The sequence below is a fragment of the Paramacrobiotus metropolitanus genome, unplaced genomic scaffold (genome assembly GCF_019649055.1).
Source record: "Paramacrobiotus metropolitanus isolate TYO unplaced genomic scaffold, Prichtersi_v1.0 Parri_scaffold0000047, whole genome shotgun sequence".
Classification (NCBI taxonomy): Eukaryota; Metazoa; Tardigrada; class Eutardigrada; order Parachela; family Macrobiotidae; genus Paramacrobiotus; species Paramacrobiotus metropolitanus.
Window position 1 is genome coordinate 10,633 of NW_026570267.1, and position 20,222 is coordinate 30,854.

General features: G+C 40.7%; 1 protein-coding gene and 1 long non-coding RNA gene across 2 annotated transcripts; one reads left to right on the top strand and one right to left on the bottom strand.

Annotated features, from left to right (window-relative positions):
• The first annotated feature begins 667 nt into the window (after positions 1-667).
• Positions 668-7,603, top strand: LOC129591626 (uncharacterized). Its single transcript, XR_008690867.1, has 15 exons — positions 668-737; positions 887-956; positions 1,077-1,300; positions 1,470-1,580; positions 1,859-1,932; positions 4,445-4,799; positions 4,881-5,083; positions 5,192-5,255; positions 5,625-6,239; positions 6,299-6,376; positions 6,467-6,524; positions 6,593-6,657; positions 6,740-6,990; positions 7,053-7,135; positions 7,222-7,603. It is a non-coding gene; the product is annotated as an uncharacterized LOC129591626 (long non-coding RNA).
• Positions 7,604-10,742: 3,139 nt separating this feature from the next.
• On the bottom strand, positions 10,743-17,278 carry LOC129591618 (tau-tubulin kinase 2-like). The gene is given in 9 exon segments (XM_055487341.1): positions 10,743-11,119; positions 12,115-13,464; positions 13,941-14,191; positions 14,193-14,303; positions 14,471-14,641; positions 15,048-15,262; positions 16,223-16,370; positions 16,714-16,847; positions 17,168-17,278. Coding segments are annotated over 8 exon segments (2,394 nt in total). The 5' UTR covers positions 16,780-16,847; positions 17,168-17,278; the 3' UTR covers positions 10,743-11,037.
• Positions 17,279-20,222: the final 2,944 nt, after the last annotated feature.

The window sequence follows — 20,222 nt, forward strand, 5'->3', positions numbered from 1 at the left end:
GTTGGATTGAGTCCAGTCTGCGCATCATCACACAGCTGATGGCACACAGCACGTGCTTGCCGCCAGTTGCTTCTTTCACGCCTTGACGAACGCTCAAGAGCTCTTCTAGCATTCACTTGCTTGCTTAGCCATCAGTGCTTTGTTTTGCTTTCCCTGCTATTACGCAGCATTGTTCCCTTTATTTGTCAATAAAGCACACTCGTGATCTCCTCGCGCTTGCCTGTTACACAGTCCTCTTTACTTACCAGAGTATTATTAGCGTTAATTATGCAGGTAGTTTACATAAGTACGTAGTTATGTTACATAACATAACTTATGTATAAACGACAGTATTAATCTTTTGGATTTTCGACACTGGGCATAAAATTCACATTCAAATGTTTCGCGCCTGTTTACCGATGTTGAAAGAAAACTACATGCTATCATTATTTATGATAATAAATACCTTGTGTGTTGATGTAAAGAGCTTGATGAATGCATATGATGCTGAATGTAAAGCTACAAAGCGTATGAAAATCTGGGCAAGCTTGGAAAAGGATCTTATGGTATACTTTCTTTTGTGAGACTTTAGTACGGTGCAGTATGTTTTATACACATTGTCCATCTGAATTTTCAGCACACACCTTAATTTTGAGCGCACCAAATCTGTAATTTTTTTTATCATCTAGCGGGCATCTAACAATCTAATTTTTATCCTTTACTTGGAGCTGTTACAAAGAATCGCCATATTCTGACTGGTAAACGCCAAATAAAAGTTATCGCTTACAAACTGCAACCCTCAGGGTTCACAGCATATAAGTGCTGCATATAATTATTTACTTTAATACGAAATTTTATTCAAAAAGACAAAAACTGATCCATGCTTCCTGATCAAAAACTGTTGCAGGCGGTATGCTTGCCATTAAATGCTTCTTTGCTGACGACAAGGATTACGCTGTCGTAAAAAAAATGTTTTGGTAAGTTTACAGTTAACACACTGATTACACTTCGCATAAACGTACTCGTAAAGCTCACTTTGGCACGTGTGACCTTTTCAACCTGCACTATGTTCATGTACATCGCTGTGCACTCATTAGGTGGAACTCAGCGCACTGCGCGATGTACGCCACGATAATGTCGTCAAGTTGTTCCATGTGTTTATGGAAAATTCCGTGTTTTATGTGGTATTTGAATAACTCAGCAAAGCACTGCTGGACGTGATCCACAAAGCTCCGAAGAAGGTCTGGGTTCGGGTCCGCACACCAAATCTTTCCTGTCCAGCTGCTGCGCGCTGTATCGTATATCCATTTAAGGAATGCAAGTAAGGAACACAGAATGTACAATATAAATGGTCGTGTAAAAAATTATAGTTTTTATAACTTAACTCGATCCCTTTTAAAAACAATGTTTTACAGTATCTTCATCGCGAATCCGCGATGTAAAACCGGAAAACGTGTTGATCACCAAAGACGATATTTTACGCGTTGCAGATTTCGATTTCGTCACGAAGCAGGCGTATAACGGCCAGCGGTCTTCCTCCTATCTCGCCACAAGATGGTATCGCGCTCCTGAACTTTTGACAGGAGACTATTGCATGGAAAGTACGTATGAACAACGAAAGGTGAAAAGTCAGTTTTTCTGTGTCACCGAGAATTCGGCCGCGGAAATGGATCTGCTGCGCACAGTATTTCGATTTGAAATCTTGTACTTAATGATGCAGTAATCATCAAACTTTATGTGATTGTAAACAAATGTAAACGTAAATGTAAATGTAAACAAATATCAAAATCTTGTTGGTAGTACATAGAGCTATTAATTAATGGTGTTAATATGCTATTTTGCAAATTTCAAAATGCTTTGTTATTAAGCTATTTTTTAGGGCTGTTGATGTGTGGGCAACTGCAGCCGTCGCAGTGGAAATGATCAAAGGTCAATCGATGGCCTCCGGCACTGGTCAGTTTGTTAGGCACGGGTTGGTGCATACAATAACATGTACAATATCCTGTATACAGTTTTTCGTGTGTATTGTCACTATTGTGTATTATTTTAACACTTTTTATAAATGTTACTAAAATTAATTTTTATTAAATTACTTGTTATACATAAATGACACGCGTTTGTACAATCAGCTGCTAAACATGAGTCCTAATGCTAATGAGGTAAACATCTAAATTTACAAAACCATCTATTATTGACACTTGTATAATTAGCTGTGGCTTCCGTACAGGATGCGGATCAAAATTAATGGTGAAAACAGTGCAAACTGTCGGCCGTATCCCGAAGTACATGTGGAACGCGCCACGAAAATGTACAGCAACTGCGCCGATCAGACTAATGACGGTGCACCATTTACCGGTCTGGACAAGGTGCTGTGTCAGCACCCGGGACCCGAGGTGATTAAACTGACCAGTGAGCCTGGAACCAGACCCACTGATCCGTATCCCGGCAGCCCATCTCTCACATTCAATGTGAGAGCCGTGAGAGATAGCCGAGAGCCGAGAGAGGCTACCGATCACTTCGGCCGTTTTCATTTCGGCCGCAATTCAGTTCGGCCACAGCACATTTCGGCGGAAATACCAAAACTTTTCACCTGCACCCCGTAACATGCTAAGTTCTCGTAATACGCGAAATTTTGTTCTGTTTCATTTTCTACTCGTACGCACAATTTGCTTGAGCAGTTTTTGAAGTGTACAGTAACAGTCACCATCATGTCTCTCTTTCCCGATTGTTCTGATGAACACCTCGTCGACCGTCATAAGGCCGATGATACGGAGTTACGAAGTCTACAGTAACGGGAGAGTCTGAAAACTTAACCGTACGACACTTAGGAAATCATGAAAAATTTAAAGAAATCTTCATTTCATAAAGAAAATAAGGATAACCTAAGAACAGCTATGAAAACATAAGAAAACAAAAAAAAAGAAACCTAAGATAACCTAAAAAACCTAAGAAACCTAAGAAAACTGACAAAAAATCTAAAACACCTAAAAAATTTGTAAACCTAAGAAACTTAAGAAAGCCTAAGAAACCTAAGGAATTAAAAAATCTAAGAAAACCTAAGAAACTTAAGAAAACATAACAAACCTAAGAAAAACCTAGAAAACATGGGAAACCCAAAAAAAGCTATAATGGCCGAAACGTCCATTTGCCGAAATGAGCGTTGGCCGAATTGAGTGTTGGCCGAAGTGAGCCGCGGCCGAAATGAACGTTGGCCGAAGTGAACCAGTGCGGCCGAAGCGATCGGACGCGCTCACATTCACTTCACGGAATACGGCAAATATTTCGTCGCCCCGCGTCCGATCACTTCGGCCGCGTTACATTTCGGCCGCACAGGTTCACTTCGGCCAACACTCAATTCCGTCAGCGCTCATTTCGGCAAATGGACGTTCCGGCCATCATAGCTTTTCTTGGGTTTACTACGGTTTCTACTAGAAACTAGAAAGTCACTTTCTAGGTTTTTCTTAGGTTTTTTATGTTTTCATAGGGTTTTTAGGTTTAGTATTATGGTTTCTTAGGGTTTTCAGGTTTCTTAGGTTTGTTTGATTTCTTTGGTTTCTTTGGTTTCTTAGGTTTCCACAGGTATTTGTAGGTTATCCTTCGGTCTTTAGAATATGAAGATTTCTTTTCATTTTTTATTTTTTCCTAGTTGTCGTACGGCTTGGCTTTAATACTATCCCGTGACGGTAGACTTTGTGACTTCGCATCATCGTCCTTATGGCCGATGATACGAAAATGAATGGTGGCCAAAATGATAGGGCGCCATGACAGTCGACGAGGTGTTAATCAGAACATGTACAATCGGGAAAGAAAGACATGATATGATGGTCGCAGTAACACTTCAAAACTGCTTAAACAAATTGTGCATGCAAAGTAAAATGTGAACAGATCAAAATTTCGCGTACAACAAAAACATAGCTAGTTACATGGTGCAGATTAAAGTTTTGGTAAACCCTATTTCCGCCGAAATGTACTGTGGCCGAAGTGAATTGCGGCCGAAATGAATGACGGCCGAAGTGAATGGCGGCCGAAGTGAGTGGCGGCCGAAAACTTTGGCCGAAATAAAAACGGCCGAAGTGATCGGTAGCCTCGTCGCCGGCTATATCGTAGCCCATTTGCTCACAGAAATACAAAGGTACGATCAGACCACTTTAATTATCAAGCATTATCCCTCACAATTTTAAAGTACAAAGCATCAGGGTACTGTCAGATTGCTGTGTTACACACCTGGTACGAGTGGTATGGTATCACAGCTTTGAAACAAAACTTCGTAGAGTATAAGGAAATCAGTTCGTTTTGTAATTATTATACCGTAGTGCATATGATAGCCTCCTCTGTGTAGTCTCCTTCATATGCACTACGATTCTACGTAGCCCTTAACGCGAGGTTTTCAGCGATGTGGCCATTTCGCGGCAACTCATATATAACGAGTACAACTACACTCCCATAACTGTGTTACTATTTTTAGCGATCGTCATTTGCATCCAAACCTATTCTGCAGGCTCCACCGTCCGTGCGCAGTGAATTTGACATACTACTTCACCCACCGTGCTTCAGCAGTCTTTTCTTCAACAGGCTTTCTTGTCAAACTCGCAAAATTCTGTAATCTTAAGGTTTGATAAAGCGCTTTAATTTTGTTTCACATTATTTATTATGTATGCACGAATTCCATGTGTAATTGTTTAATGGCACTATTATCACACGACTTTGGTTTCTTGAGATGTGTCGCGCCGGAAAGCGAAAAGTACCAGTTGCAAAGCTTTGTAATAATGTTCCATGGCTGAACAAGAAAAGCAGAAAAATAACTAAAACCTCTTTGAAATGTAAGCAGATGTCTGATATTAATCATAACTGAACTATCTTTAATAACTGGCGTCTGCTTGTTCACATTTGTGTCTTTGTAGCTGAGATTGACGATTACGACGACTTCTACCCGGTTCACGAAAAGCGTGTTTGTCACAAAATTCAGTCCATATATCAGGATGCGTGGATGAATTTTGTTCTTTCCACTTCCCGATTCATGCTAGAAAGTATTCCTCTCGCATGGACAGCTTACAAAAATTTGATAACAGATCACGGAATGCTGACCGCTCACGCCACTAGAACGGTAAGAAGTTAAAATGTACCAGATTATTTCTAAGTGCGAAAGCCCATCGACTTTACTGTCTAACAACAAGTAGCACTGCATAATAGCGCAAATTTTCATGATTTGCAGAAAACTGAAAGTAACGCTTCGCACTCTACTGGCTCCAATTGGGAGCTCTGGTTTTTGTGGGCCAGTACGTGGATTGGATTCATTCTGCTTTGGCTGATTTCTATAACGCAGTTGCATATATTAACAAAGATTCGGCAGTGGCGTCAGGGCGCGGGGAAAGATGAGTTTTACAAGATCATTTTGTCGCTGGGTTTATTCAAACAAACGCTTGAGAGCAAATTCTTACTGACAATGAATTGCGGCGCGCTGCTACTAGTGTTCAAGATATACGAGGTCGAAACCTGGTGTTTAGATCGGTGTCCGACCTCGACACGCTTGGACATCGATCCGGCGATTCCGATCATAGCTTTGCTTATCGCGCCATGGACCGTGTTGACCACTATAATCATATTCAATGGGCACTCGTGTTACTCAGAAATATCTCGTTTGACAGGCCGCCGGCAGCGACTTCGGTTCCGCATCTGCACTGCCCTACGGAAGTTGAGATGACGCGGGTGCGCCACATCCCTGGTTTCTGGCCCACTGCTGTGGAGGGGACCGCCCGCTAGGCAGCGCCAAATATTTCGTGAATGGTCATATGTTGATTTACTAATTTCTGAAACGTTTCTACATGGCTTGGCAGGGCTATTTGCACAAGTTCGGACACTTTTTCCAAATAATTACCACATGTTCCCCGTCTTGAATTAAAGCCGTATTACATTTTTGCATGAGCAACACATGTGTTCAGCAACTTTTCCACTTAGGGTTTTTATGCTTAAGGCATTCCTCGAATTACAGTGAGATCGAAACCATAACGGGCCAGCTTCGAAATGCGACTCGACACACCTATTGTGGGATGGATCTCCCATTTCATAATTCGTATAAAAATTTCAAAGCTTTTCGAGTCCTGACTAGTTACTTTTATCGTGTTCGCCAACCGATTCTCTTGTGGATGGTGTCTAACACGGCGCGACTGCTCTCAGGGCATCGTGACCTTTGCACCCTTTCTGCGGGTACCGTCGAAATGTAGGAGGACCTCTTTCGGGCCCTGGCCGTACTACCGTGGAAGGTCGTAGGTGTCAATTTTTGACCAAATCTTGTTTATAGATGACTAAACATGTATTTTAGGTTTTCCGCGCATTCCGCATGGGACCAATCAATGCAGCAAGTGGGGCCGGTTTCGGTGAATGGGAAGCGCATACGAAGGTTCGTGCTTGCACTGCTATCTCAAATTTTGTGTATTTATTTTATTTTTTAATTTATTGTTGCTCTTTACATTTTTATTAATGCTTTAAGATGCGTTGTTTCAAGGAGTTGCTTCAAAGATCATGGCGCGCATGGGATTCGTAGTCGGGTAAGTAGTGGGAAATGCCTGTAATTTTCGTGATTTTTACATGGATGCTCACGCCCTATTTTATATAGTACAGGGTTGGGAAGCCGCGCGGAGGGTAGAATAGAACCAGTGATCGCCCAAGTTTATCCACAAGGTGGGATTCTTTTTTAATTGTATGTGACGCATTTTGTTCGCTTGGTCTGGATGTGACTAAGTGGTGTTTGTGTGATAAGTAGGTCGCACACTTGATTATTGTATGGATCTCCGCGAACAGAAGGAACTTCCCAAGGTTGGCGAAAAGCTGCGGAAGGTCAACAAACAGAAGAATGCACAGCTGAAGCCGAATCCCAGTCCCAAAGCCGACGTATTTTCCATCATCAATGAACAGATGAAACTTCATCGCTGCAATACCACTCCGCACGCCGACACACAGCCGGTCGACAAGAGTTCCAACAAGATAAAAAATGCCAAAGAACAAAATGTTGAGGTGAATACGTCATTCTGTTCAATGTCTGAGTGAATATGTGTGTCAACAAAATCTTATCGTAGCTAGTGAAACTTCAGGATAAAATCAGTTTTCTGGAAAAGGAACTGGTCCGGCTTCGAACTTCATTTTCACGAAACCAGACAACGTAAGTAACATTAGCCTTTATGGCCCCTTTCAAAAAGCTAACGGAATAGAACAGATTGATTGGTACCACGAGCGGTTTCGTTTTAGTGACAAGAAAGCCGCAAGTATGATTGCTGAAAAGATCTCTGGGAAAGAGCGAGAACTAACGTTGCTCCGGAGGAAACAGAATACCATATTTCAAGATCTCAATAAGCAAAAGGATAAAAAATGCTTGAGCGTTTTTTGAAGCAATCCTTTACAGAGTTTGTGTTCTCAAAATTTGTCTGTGATAGTTTTTTTAGAGCTGAGCAAACATTTACCTGGTGTGAGTTTCGTTATCGTTAGTGTACAAGCAGGTGTTACTCCTGACTGTATTTTATTTTGTTACGGTGTTACCCATAAACTGTCATGTGCTCAAGTGTTGTTACCTTTTGTACAAAAGGTAACTATTTTTAAAGGTTACATACATATTATAGGCCGAAGATTTCCGTCATGGTCAAATGGTTTTCGAAATTAACAAATTAATTCTAAGTATTACATATCCGATTATTTAAGCGGGTTTATTTCTGATCTTGGTAGTTGGTACTCGTCCTTTACTTTAGACTGGGCTTTGACAGAATTCATTAGCGGAGTTAGTGACCGGTGCGAAAGTAATAAGTAAAAATTACTTCCTGTCATATTTGCTAACATTCTTGCCCTTGTGTTCTTGCCAGGTTTCCGTTTTGCCATGCCGAAGATTACGTATGTGAATCTGGATTCTGTCGCTCTATACTACTCTGTACGCTGTTTGTAGTGATGTGCTACTAAATAAAACTAAATAAATGCTATTTAATTAGTAAAAGCTTCCCTAAAATTAAATGTGTAGTAAACAGTAAAGTTTTACAGGCAAAATTAGTAAAAGTAAGTAAATACTCAGCTATATTAGTAAATAGTAAGTACATAGTAAGATTTGGCTTTCGCTAAATAAAAGTTATTTACTAATGCATTTACTGTACTAATCGAATTTTAGCGGATGACCAGATGAAAGACTCATTGCTGTCTTGAGGAATTTGAAACACTGCATGACTGCAATGCAGCAGCAGCCTGGCAAGCCGATTGTGCAGCGCATTTTACTGTTAGATTTTGCCTTTACAGACCATAGATTCGTATAGTATGAGGACAGTACTTATATTTTGATTCCTTCATGAAATGAACAATCGTCCCAAATATGATAATAACATTGAATTAAAAATTAAGTTAAATTAATTTAGTATAATTAGTAAGTAATTGGTTGGGTAAAATGGGAATAGTAAGTAATAGTAAGTATTTGAAAAATTTTGGAGTTAATAGTAAGTAATAGTAAGTAAAAGTTTTGGAAGATTAGTAAATAGTAAGTAAGGTAGCAGGAAGCTGTAGTAGCACATCACTAGCTGTTTGCTGTCTGCTGTTATGAACTTAAAAGCAATAAGTTGGTTTACTCAATCCACAGAGACAGAAATGCGGTAACCGATAATTTTTTCGCACCAAGTTACTTTTTGTCGGCACGCCGCCTTTGCTCCAGGTTACGGCGTCACCTTGTATAACCGGTTTAGTCAACTGTTTAATCAAGTTGGCGACTAGATTTATTACTGACATTTAAATTATGTGAATGTTCAGCATAATAATTATACCTCGACGCCGGTTGCAGCGGTTCTGTCTGCATACATTTTATTTTGACATTTCAAAAAGTATGAAGTGCACTGTTGTTTTATTACTGTAAAAATTGTTACTATCGCGTTAAAATTAACTAATCTTTTGATAGTGCTTATATTTAATTAGGCTTATTTTAAACAGTGCCGGATGGAAGTTTCATTTCAAGGTCATGGAAAGTTACGAAAGGTTAACACACGCGCAAACACGCAGTTTATCCGAATTTCCAGACCGCAACATGATGTGTTCTCCATCATCAGTGCACGAAAATGAGATTTCATCGGCAGACCGATCACTCCCGCTGCCAAATACATATACAATCGCATCGGCCAAGGAATTCCGCAAAGATTAAGAAGCATGCCAAGAAACAAAATGTGGAAGTCATCATTTTGTTCTCCACGCTTTTTATTTCAGCGCAGCGGCCGCAGTGTGAGGCGGGGTGATATTAATATCGCTGTCGTAATTTCGTGCGATTGATTAAACGTTAGAATAAAATCACTGTTCTGGAGAAGCAGAACTCACGCGACTTAACAGCTCGTGCGTAACCAACCGACTGCGCAACTGCATCGCGTGTTCTACGTGTTGATGAATGTGTTTTGTAGTACGTGGAATGGATGGAAAATATATTGTACAAGCTGTCTTGTGCTTTTTTTAGTTGGTGTAAGACTGCAACAAGCGCTACGGCGTTACGGGATTAATGTTGACTAATTATGTGCACCAACATAATCTACGCAACAGCCTTACGAAGCAGTGACCTTATCTTTCTAAATAAGTATCTTCCTCAGAATTAACTTATGCTGCAAACACATTACACTGTTTAGTAACATTACAAAACGACAACAATAAATTTGCCTTACTGGGAACGTTTTTAGGAATTGAATACAAGTTCAGATGAAATTAAACATTTGTCGTTGCCGTCGAACCGATTTCCGACGTTTGATTCTCTAAGGCCCATTAATGCAATTATGTATTTATTGTATGTTCTACCATACGTTATTGCAGAAAAAATCTAAAAGTTCGGCCAGGATTATAAGGAATCGTAGATAGCCGCTTACACATACGTAAGATTGATCCGGAATTCGCATTTCCTTTTATTTAATTATAGACTGGCCTGTGTTATTTTAGTCATGATCATCTTATGTAAGCGCTAAAATAAATGGTAATTAAGCACAGCGAATTTTTTTGCCGACCGTGATTGCATTGACCAAAGGTGCCATTCCTAATTATGTTCGATAGAGCCGTTGACTTTTGATCTAGACGATTGCTCCTACGCATCGTCAGTTTTGAATTATTAAATCTGGATCCGCTCTAGATCTACATGTTCTAAAGACTATGTTGTTTTATGCTCCCTGCTGCTATACACAAAGAATACGTTTTTTGTTATCCGAATATACGAGTACTGCTGTATTTACGTATAGTTTAAATATTTTTCGTATCTGACTGATATTTAATTTTTTTATACTGCGTCATATCCTAGTACGTACTTATGTGTTTAATACCGGCTTCTGTAAATTTATATCGTGGCATTTGAACAGTGACAGCACTACCAGAATTGCGGTTCTCTATAGACTGACAGTACTTGTTCAACCAAAATTTTTAGTATGCCCTTTTAATGTTCTAATGAAAATAAGGGTAAATTTAATGTACTAAAATAATCTGCATTAATAGTGTTGCAAACTTGCAATTGCCCTTCGATCATATATAGGATGACGTATGATTTGACAAATTGTTCTTATGCATCTGACCGCTGGGATCGACCTTAATTATGCAGATTTGTCCTAAATATTTCTGAATATGAATATGTACAGCTCGTGAACGGGGCGCAGCAGCAAACAACTCAGCACGACTGCCGCAATCAGCTGATCCAAAGGGATCATTTTGGATATTCTGTCTCTGGATCTCATTTGCCCAGTATAGGAAACTGATTACGCAAATTGGCTGACATGAAAGTATGAATCATGGAGTTGCAAAGTTGTATTTATTGCGCAGAATATATCTTGACACAAGTAACTGAACACCGGAGGGACAAATCAAAAATGACAGAGCTATTTCCCAGTCAAAACAGCGATATCACGTGTGATGTATACAACCAGATTTTGGCACCTGAATTATTAACATTTTTGTAAACCGCGCGCGCAGTATATGCAGTAGAAAAAAACCAGATTAATATTATATATCCCAGCATTGACAAACTGCAACATCTAAGCCAATCTATCAACAAAACTGCATGAATACGACTAACTAAAAACCGGGCGATCACATCAAATTTGACTTTCCACTGTATTCCTTCCACTGGGAATTGGCGTCCAGAATCGCTGTGGGACGATAACGTCGCCGTCTGCAAATATATTACCGTTTAAATGGGGTACGCGAAAAACATGGTAATACCGGCTGCGCCGGGGTCACGATGAATAATGTTATTCAGGTCGACAAATGATTGACATTTATGGATCTTCAGTGTTTTCCCTTTTGAGAAGAATTCCAGTAAATATGTTACGTGAACAGTGTTAAGTGTGATGTTGTATCGGAATGGTAAGAATGCTGCTTCCTGCTCGGCGGTGTTGAACTCGTTACTATTAATATACTATGTTTCACTCTATGTGTCCAGCAAAACAACCACGTTTTAAGACCGCGTTTATCACATAAACACCGACATAAAATGTTACGAAACTCTTGACGGATTATACTAATTTAGTTAAGCTTTTTTCTAACTGAGGGTGTAGTGAGTGAATGGGTCATTATCATAATGTACTGCCAAGATATGAAAATTGGGGATTTCGTAATCCCGGATGAATTTAGAATGTACAGGAACCTGCAGATAGGTTACAGACCCAAAAACAGCAAAGACATAATCTACAGCTCAAGTAGTGATATGTCATTTATCATTGTTGATCTGCAATTCGTTCTGGTTCACTTGAAACCTACTAATATCGAGTTTCATGCTGTAACAGAAATTTGCTAACGTTTTGTATTCCAGCTTTGCATAACGGGTTACTGTTTCTTACAGTACGAGTGGTATCCGTTACAGTATTCTTGATCATTAAAAAATTACCTCGTAACCTTGTTAATGTGTTTTCGTAATCCTGAATCATCAGTAAAAACTCTTCTATAATATAATATGTTTATTCTGAAGCGACATACTTTTTATGAAAATTTGATGATTATATGTTTCAGAATTTAAATATTTTGATTTTTTGTGCAGCATTAAGCGTCTGATAGAAATGTTAAATGTGTCTGTGAAAACATGGGTGGTTTAAACTTGTGCATTTAAAAATTACTGCGTATGTACAATTAGTAATTATAATTCAATCTCTTTTTTTATGGCAGAATTACCTGGCCGCAATGCATCCAGTTTTCAAGTATGAAGGCAAGATTTGATCAAGTGGCGGTTTGGGTGTATACATACACCACCAGCGTTCACCCTGCAGTGCCGCGGGGATGGTCTTCTCCGGTACCGGCGGCGGATGACCGTTAGGCACGGCATTAGTAATGTGCATATTCATCGCGTTAGGAACATCTTTAGGAACATCTTTATTATTGAGCACGGTGGTCTGCTGTGGCAGCATCTCGCCCACAGATGGACGCCGATTATTCACCGGTGGCCACTGCATCTTGCCGGTTTTGGCACGCAACGCGGAGGGCGTAACCAGTGTATCATGCTGCGGGGGCGACTGCGAGGCGTGCAGCGTATTGGCATCCTCGGCATTCGTCGGTGTGGGCGTGACATCCTGCTCTCCTTCCTCGTGTATGTTATTCAATCGGTGATTTTTAGCCGGGACAGCCGGTTCTTTTAATGTGGTGGATAAATTATGGGAAATATCGGTATTCTCCTTAGATAAGCTGGTACGGTCTTCACTGGCACTGGGTTGTTTTAGTGCCGAACGCCGGGCGATGGGATTGGTCGGCATCTGTGACGCCGAGTTGACTTTATGTAATCCGACGCCGTTTACCTGGCCGGAACTGTTTTCTTCCAATCCCGGCTGCCGAATTAATTTCGGTCGGTTCATATCCGGTAGGGTCTGCGAGCGTGGGAACGCGCCGCGCTGTTCGCCACCGGGCACACCCAGAACCGCCCGTAATTTCGGATCGAATTTCTGCAGTAATCCCAGCCGACGTAGATCATTATGTTTCTGCGGTGCCGCCAGATTCGTCCGGCCGTTCTTGGGCGCGGCATTCTCGCCCGGCTTCTTATCGGCCGCTTCCTCGGACGCGTCCAGATCATCATCGGTATCCTCGTCGCTGACCTCGAACGACGGTCGGTACTGCGACATGAGCGTTAACGGGGCCTTCGTCATTTGCGCCACATTACTGACGATGTCGTCTTCCGCCAGGGCGAACTGCGTGGTGTAGCTGGTGATGCGGTCGTCCACCGGGCGGCCCTCTTCCGTGTTGGAGAAATTAGCATCACTGCCGCCCTCCACACGCAGCAGCTCCCCGGCGGCGCGCGGCTTGCCGTTGCGGATTTCTCGGGTGCGTCGCCGGAGGCGGGGACTGCGTTTGGGCTCCTTCCGGCGGAACATTTCCGCCGGACTGTCCTTCTTCTCGTCATCCGGCACCGACTCCTCATCGTCCTTGGGCGCATCGACAATGACCTCCACTTGTTTCATCACATTTTCACGCATTACTTGATTATCTTTTCTTAGCAGCGATGGCTTCAATGGCTGATCAGTCGGAACAGGGACCCTGTAAATCACAGAATTAGGCTTTTAGAGTATGGTCTGGCACATACATACACACGGTTTGACAAGTTGCCTACGGTAAAAGGAGCCAACCGTAACGAAGCCAATGCCACACCTACGCGCACATCACGACACATCACCACACAGCACATTACATGATCACTGCCATATCACACACAAAGCCAAAAGCGCGCCAACGCCGTGATAATATTCGGAGATGGAGAGAATTGGGATCACCAGCGGGCCAGGAATAGCATCTATTTGGTTAAATATAGTTTATTTGTTTTTGCGCTGGTTAGCAGCGGGTGGTAGGCATTATAATGCAGCCGTTGCATGCGGTTAGTAGTCAGCCAGCAGGAGCAGCGCTGCAGTGCCGGCTTGATCGGCCTCCTGCTGCTGCACGCCAGAGCGGCCGGCTCAGCGACAGCCACACAACGAACGGCTTGAATGGGGACAAATTCATCGTCGTCATAGTCATACCCGAGTACACTTGTTCCAGTTGCCGTGGCCGCACTATTCTGATTCTCGGTGGAGACGTCAAAACTGGCCTTCTCCCAGTCCAGTGGGTCGTTTAATTTTATATTGCGTTTACGTAGGCAGATCTCGAAGACCGACTGGAGGTAGCGGTAATTGGGCGTATCCTCGTAATTCAATGAGGCAATGTGATCTAGAAATCCCTCGAATTCTTTCGGCAGGTTTTTGAGCAAGACTTTCGGATCAATGTCTTCCTTTCATGGCGCCCACTTGCTCCTTGTCTTTAATTTTCCGCCATGGCAGATGACCGGAAGCAAATTCGACTAGCATGTAGAATAATGACCAAAGGTCATCCTGTCGGCCCATTTCCTGTTGCAATGAAAACACATGATATGCTGATTTTTGTAACATGCTGCATAACTGCGGTACTTCAAAAGTTACACCAATATTTGCCGTTGTGTATTTCGCATGCGTCGTGTATTATTATAATTTCCTTAACCACGATATGATAAACAGTCTGACGTGTATTTGCACACCTTATTTTTGTGCGCGGCAATCGAGGCGTATCGCACAGTGCCACGGAAGCCGGCGGCTGAGCGCGGTGATCGGATTTCTCCACTTGGGCCCGTAAATTGCCGGGCGAGTCCGAAATCCAGCATATATACTGTGCGACAGTTATTTGGCATCAATCCCATCGCGAAATTCGACTAAAACGCAAATTACACAGGAGATTAATATTCTCATTTAGATACACTAACGAGCTTTGTTTTCGACTTTCGTGTTGTGAACGATCGGATTATGTTTCGCCCACGTGGTCAGCAAATTAACATGCTTACGCCGAAGTGCACTTTAATGTTAAAACCAGATGGCGGTTTACGCCGGCAATACTATTATTCAAAGGATTAATTTTATTTTTAAAAAGCCTGCTTCTGTTGGCACAACAGACAGGCGCGGCCATTTATGTATAATCGCATAGTCAGGAATAAGTGTTGATATTGACATCGGTTGTCATTTTCGTTACACAATATGTGCAACAGTGTATTATGTGTTGCGCTTAGCGTATATGTCACATGTGAAAGAAAAAGAGAATTTGATGTATTTGCACTCGCTTACCGGTTTAATGTCGCGATGCAAAAATCCAACCGAATGAATGTTTTCTATGGCTTTGAGAATTTGAATACCGATCCGCAGTGTGGTACTAATGGAGAATGTTCCCCGTGTCTGATTTCGTCGGAGTTCAGCCAAATTCTTCCCTTGCATAGACATTACGACATAGTTGAATTCTTTATTCCGTCCACAGCCAATGAACCGGCAGACATGTTCTTTTCCTGAAAAATATAAAATCTCATGTATATTAGACTGCATATGGGTATACTTCATCCACGTTGTTGTATCTGTATGCAAGTAAAAATTTGTTCTGACAAGCTAACACGCAGTTATCGAATTCAGGCCGGCAGGTCCCGACCTAAATGTTTCCATAAAAATTTTTTATGAGGAGAAACAGTTGCTAAACCCAACAGCTGACGGAAGCGGCATCAAACAACCACATTAGACGCGTCTGTCTTACACGCCATTCGGTGAAATGAACAATGCGATGTTGCATAATTTATATACTGTTACACTGCAATGCATGCAGTACCATGCACACATACAAAGTGGCGAAATAGTGAAACATTTCTTGGTATCAATGGCTTATGGTTTTATACGTACTTGACATTATGCCAGAACATATTTATGACTTCAGCTACCTTCAATAATATAAGTAAAAACTGCGCTGGAAAAAAGTTTATGGATTTCAAATCATTTTACTGGCTGACTGCGGCCAGAAATAACAAATTTACATAATTCTGATTTAGTTCTGGTTACGGATTCTTGTATAATATTTCACGTGTAGCAGCTGCGTGTAACACATCGGGTTATTATTTTTCAATTATTCATGACGTCAATGTTGATATGGCGGTGACTGATCCTGACATACTTCGTAATAGGACAATTCATATCGTGAACCCGATGCAACGATATTATTAACGGATACTGGCATCAGTTTTCGCTAACGATGCCGGTAAAATTTAGGGCGCCTCAAATTAAGACTTTTCATCAACTGCTCTTCAAAAGTCGCTTTCGAAGATTGTTTTTTACATTTTACAATGTCTCTTTGTTATTATCCAAAAACGCTTTCCTCTCAATAATACAATTATCACTGTTACGATAGCTTTTTTGTCTTTTCCTTTTTCAGTTAATTTAGCTTCACAATAGTTAGCTTACGCCTTTATCCAAATATGGTTTACCTTGTAGTTTTTTAAGGACCGCAACTTCCATTTTAAGAACTTGTTTGGCTTGTTGAACGGATTCAATTTTTATAGCCACCACTTCTTTACTAACGAGATCCATCGCACTGTAAATTTCACCAAATCCACCGCCTCCGATCTTTTCCACCTAAATTTGAGATAACATGTACAGACAGTGCATTAATAAGCCTGTCTGCCTGCTTATAATTTACAGAACTTCTATTCATCTATGTACACAAATTATTTATACATATTATGCATATTTGCATTTCCAGTAGCAAATCTGTCAACGCGTGCAGCTTATTAATACGTAGATATCGATTATTCGGAATTAAGTGATTGCGACACAAAAATCGTAAGCTAATCAAAAGCTATTTACGGCTCTTCTATGATCATGCTTTGGTACATCAGCAAAGCGCCAGACAAACACAGCATAAGTGGTTGTTACGAAAAAATAGGAGTAAGCGAATCCGTTAAGCGGCAGCACTTACCACCTTCCAGCGCTCTTTGATTACGTGACCCGGTTGCAAAATGTCTTCCGAGGAGTGGCTGCTCATGATTGGAAAATTTCCTTAGCTAATTAACGACAGTTCCCTGAAGAGGGTTCCTTTAATCAAGACCAGTTCTGCAAGAAGCACGAATATCCTGAGTAAGAAACCGTCATTGCTAAGCAACATTCAAGAGCCAGTATACGGTAATTTGTGATACTTAGTAATTAAATTTTAATAACTTTGTGAAAGTTTTCCGATCATTTTCAGATACGTACGCTACTCGCATACGAGTACAAACAAACATTGGATAAAATCACCACGCAGGCAGGTATTGAATCTGACTGCCTTTATTAAATTATTGGTGCTTGTTATGAAATGTACGGTAGCCGGTAATTTTTCTAGTCTAGCCGGTAGGTTTTCAAAAGTAATTACTTTTCTAAAAATCAGTCCTTACACTCAAATTAACAGAGATACACTCAAAATCGGTTCAGAAATATTAGTTGTTGATCTCAAACTTGCATAATTATTCGCCGAAAAAGTAGCTGGAAGAGTGTTTAGACCGTCTGAGAAGTTTTCGGCTGTCAACGCGGGACGCATTAACATTTGCTGCAATCCAGTACATGCAGATTGCACGATGATTAATCCTCTAAACGAATCATAATCTTTTTGAATCATGCGCGGGAGTTCAAGTTAGAAAAAAACAGCGGCTGGATTCGCGGGGATTAGTAGCATGTTTTGACTCAGTCTTCAATTTGGCACGGATGTTGACTAGAGTAGTTACAATAGCTAATTTGGCTTTAGCCTTCTCATACTGTATTGTACAACATTCGCTACAATTTGCCACACGCTGACTATATATAGCAGCTGAAAAGAATGCGACATTTTGTAGTATATTATAAAATGTTCATACTTTGTAAGTAACAGTGCCTACCGTACCTTCTTAAAAAAAACCTGTACATTACATATACAGAGTAGTGTTTCTTCATAATATTACTTACAAATGCAATATGTGCTTAGCAGACAGGCGATAACAATCACATAACTAAGTACATACTGGCCATCGTATTTTTTAAAAATGCAAGCGCAGCAAAATGTGAGCCTTATTTAGTCTACATCTTAATTTTGTAAAATCTGGTGATACAAAATCTATTGCCGGTATCTTTGCGTATCAGACTGACACAGTGCGTAATAAAATTACTTATATACTCGTACTAACCATATATTATGTTGTTTTTCATTGGAAAAAGTTATCGGCCCTTCGATTTCAATGAAGCATTCAACATTGCAATGGAGAAAGAATCCACTGCCCAATAATTAGAATGATATTAAAAATATTTTACAACATAAAAATGTTTGTTCTGTAAACATCATTTTCCATCTTCTTACTGATTAGCAATTACTAGAAGTGTTGACCATAGTCCGGCCCATCGTCCCGAGAAATGATGTTCCTGTATGGTTTCCAGATGCATGATACGCAAGCTATATTATTTACATAGTACTACCATCAAGCCCTTACGCATATTATCTGTAAGTATTTTTATGCTAATAAAAAGTTTATAGAAATTAAAATAACTGCTAGTATACTGTAATCATTCTGTACAGCACTGAAGCATGCATGCTTTTTTTCAGCTTATGAGACTGATCCACATAATTAACGTTTGCCAAACGCACTTACAAAGAGAAAACGCTAGCGTAGTCCACATTTAAACAAGGAGATTCAGCAGAAGATAAGCCAGCAATATTAGGGATAAAATTACAAAAAAGCAAATAATGCAGATGACAGCCCAAGGCACCAGATACATATAACTCCAAAGGTTTAAGGCAACTTTTAACTTCAGCAAAATACAGCACAGCGCAGACGCTGGTTCAGCGGATGGGATTCTGTTGGGATCTGTACTTCGCACGTCAGGTTATTCCGCGTATTTCACGCTAGACACATTGGCGACGCCGATGCAAGTTCTGATTTAAAAAGCTGGCAGTCCGAAATGATCTGACTAAGCGCCTTACGACTACCGAAAGTAAGTATCTTCCAAAATGCCGAATGTTACGTATGAAGAGAAGTATAGCGGCGAAAGCAGTACTTATTTCTTTCGCATCCAACCTTCATATACCACTGATTCAGCTCATATCCGCCGACTAATCCCTTACGTGTTGCCGCATTGGTGCATAACGCAAAGTACTGTACGAAGATTTTTAAAAAGAAGCCAGTAAAAATAAAAATAACTTTGGAAAGCCGATCAGCAGCGGAAGAATCATGCCGCTCCGTGGGATTAAATTAACGAGACTTACATATGCAACGTCTAACAGGCGAATATGTAATAACGGTTATGAGGCAACGGTAACTGGACATGCCAGTTAAACGATACGAAAGATACGCAAACGCATTTACTGATACACAATACGTATTCATTTTCTTTTCTTACTTAATAAAGTAAATAGTTAATGTCAGCCATGTAATCGCGTGGGATATCGCTATTTGCGTCGCTTATTTCCTTACGCAGTTAAGGTTGTATTTCCTGCAGTGAAAATCTCGGCTGACAGAATGTCCAGTTGCAAGGCAGATACAGTTTCCACATTTCTCTCAGGTCAAAATTTTCCTGCCCAAAATATTATTACCAGTAACTATTGCTTTTACTGCAACCATAAAAGTGTAGTTCTAATTATTTGAAATGTACCTTAATTCAGCTAATGTCAAGTTATGCTCACAAACAGTCCATTTGGAAATTGCACACTGCGCGCTGCGGTTGCGCTGACCGTTTTATTACTGATATGCAAGATACACGATTGCTTGTAACTTGTAATTAATTTATTACTAACCGAGAAAGTAATTTGTTGCCGGCATTGTATAACATTTTCAGTTTCAACTCAGTAGCAGCATTATTCAACAATCTTTCATCAGTGTGCGCAGTCTTCGCAAAAAAATCAGATTTCGTTCGTTCGCTCAATAAAATCCTTAATAACTCTATGGCCAGCGGCCATATGGTCACAGTCAGCGCAGCTGCATTTATGGAAACGACAACATTGCCTTTAGCCGTTCAATAAAGTGTCCGCTGTTTTTAATTTAATCCACTTACCAAAAACGGCTTTTCCCTTTCAGTTACCGCACTGTACAAACAAGGTTATCCAAGCAGCGAGAGGCGATTTTGCATCACGCAGCATATTCCGAGCTTGCGATATACACATCCACAATTATCCAAACATTGAAGAAAAAACTAGGTCGATCAGATACACTGATGACGGATGTTTTACAGATTTTCTTTTCGAATGTTCTTCAGCAGACTACGTTAATTTATGAGAGCAAAGTACGTTAACATACTAAAATGTTAGCCTGGGGTTAATTTTTGTCACCAAAATGCAAAACATGCTCATTACCAAGTCGATGTACTGTAGCATTTTGTTGTCGACTGCAATAACAATTGATGCGCTTTACGATTTCGAGGCAGCACTACATCATTTGTTTGTACGCCGGTTAATCATTAACAATTCAGCGATTTTCTATTAGAAGAGGC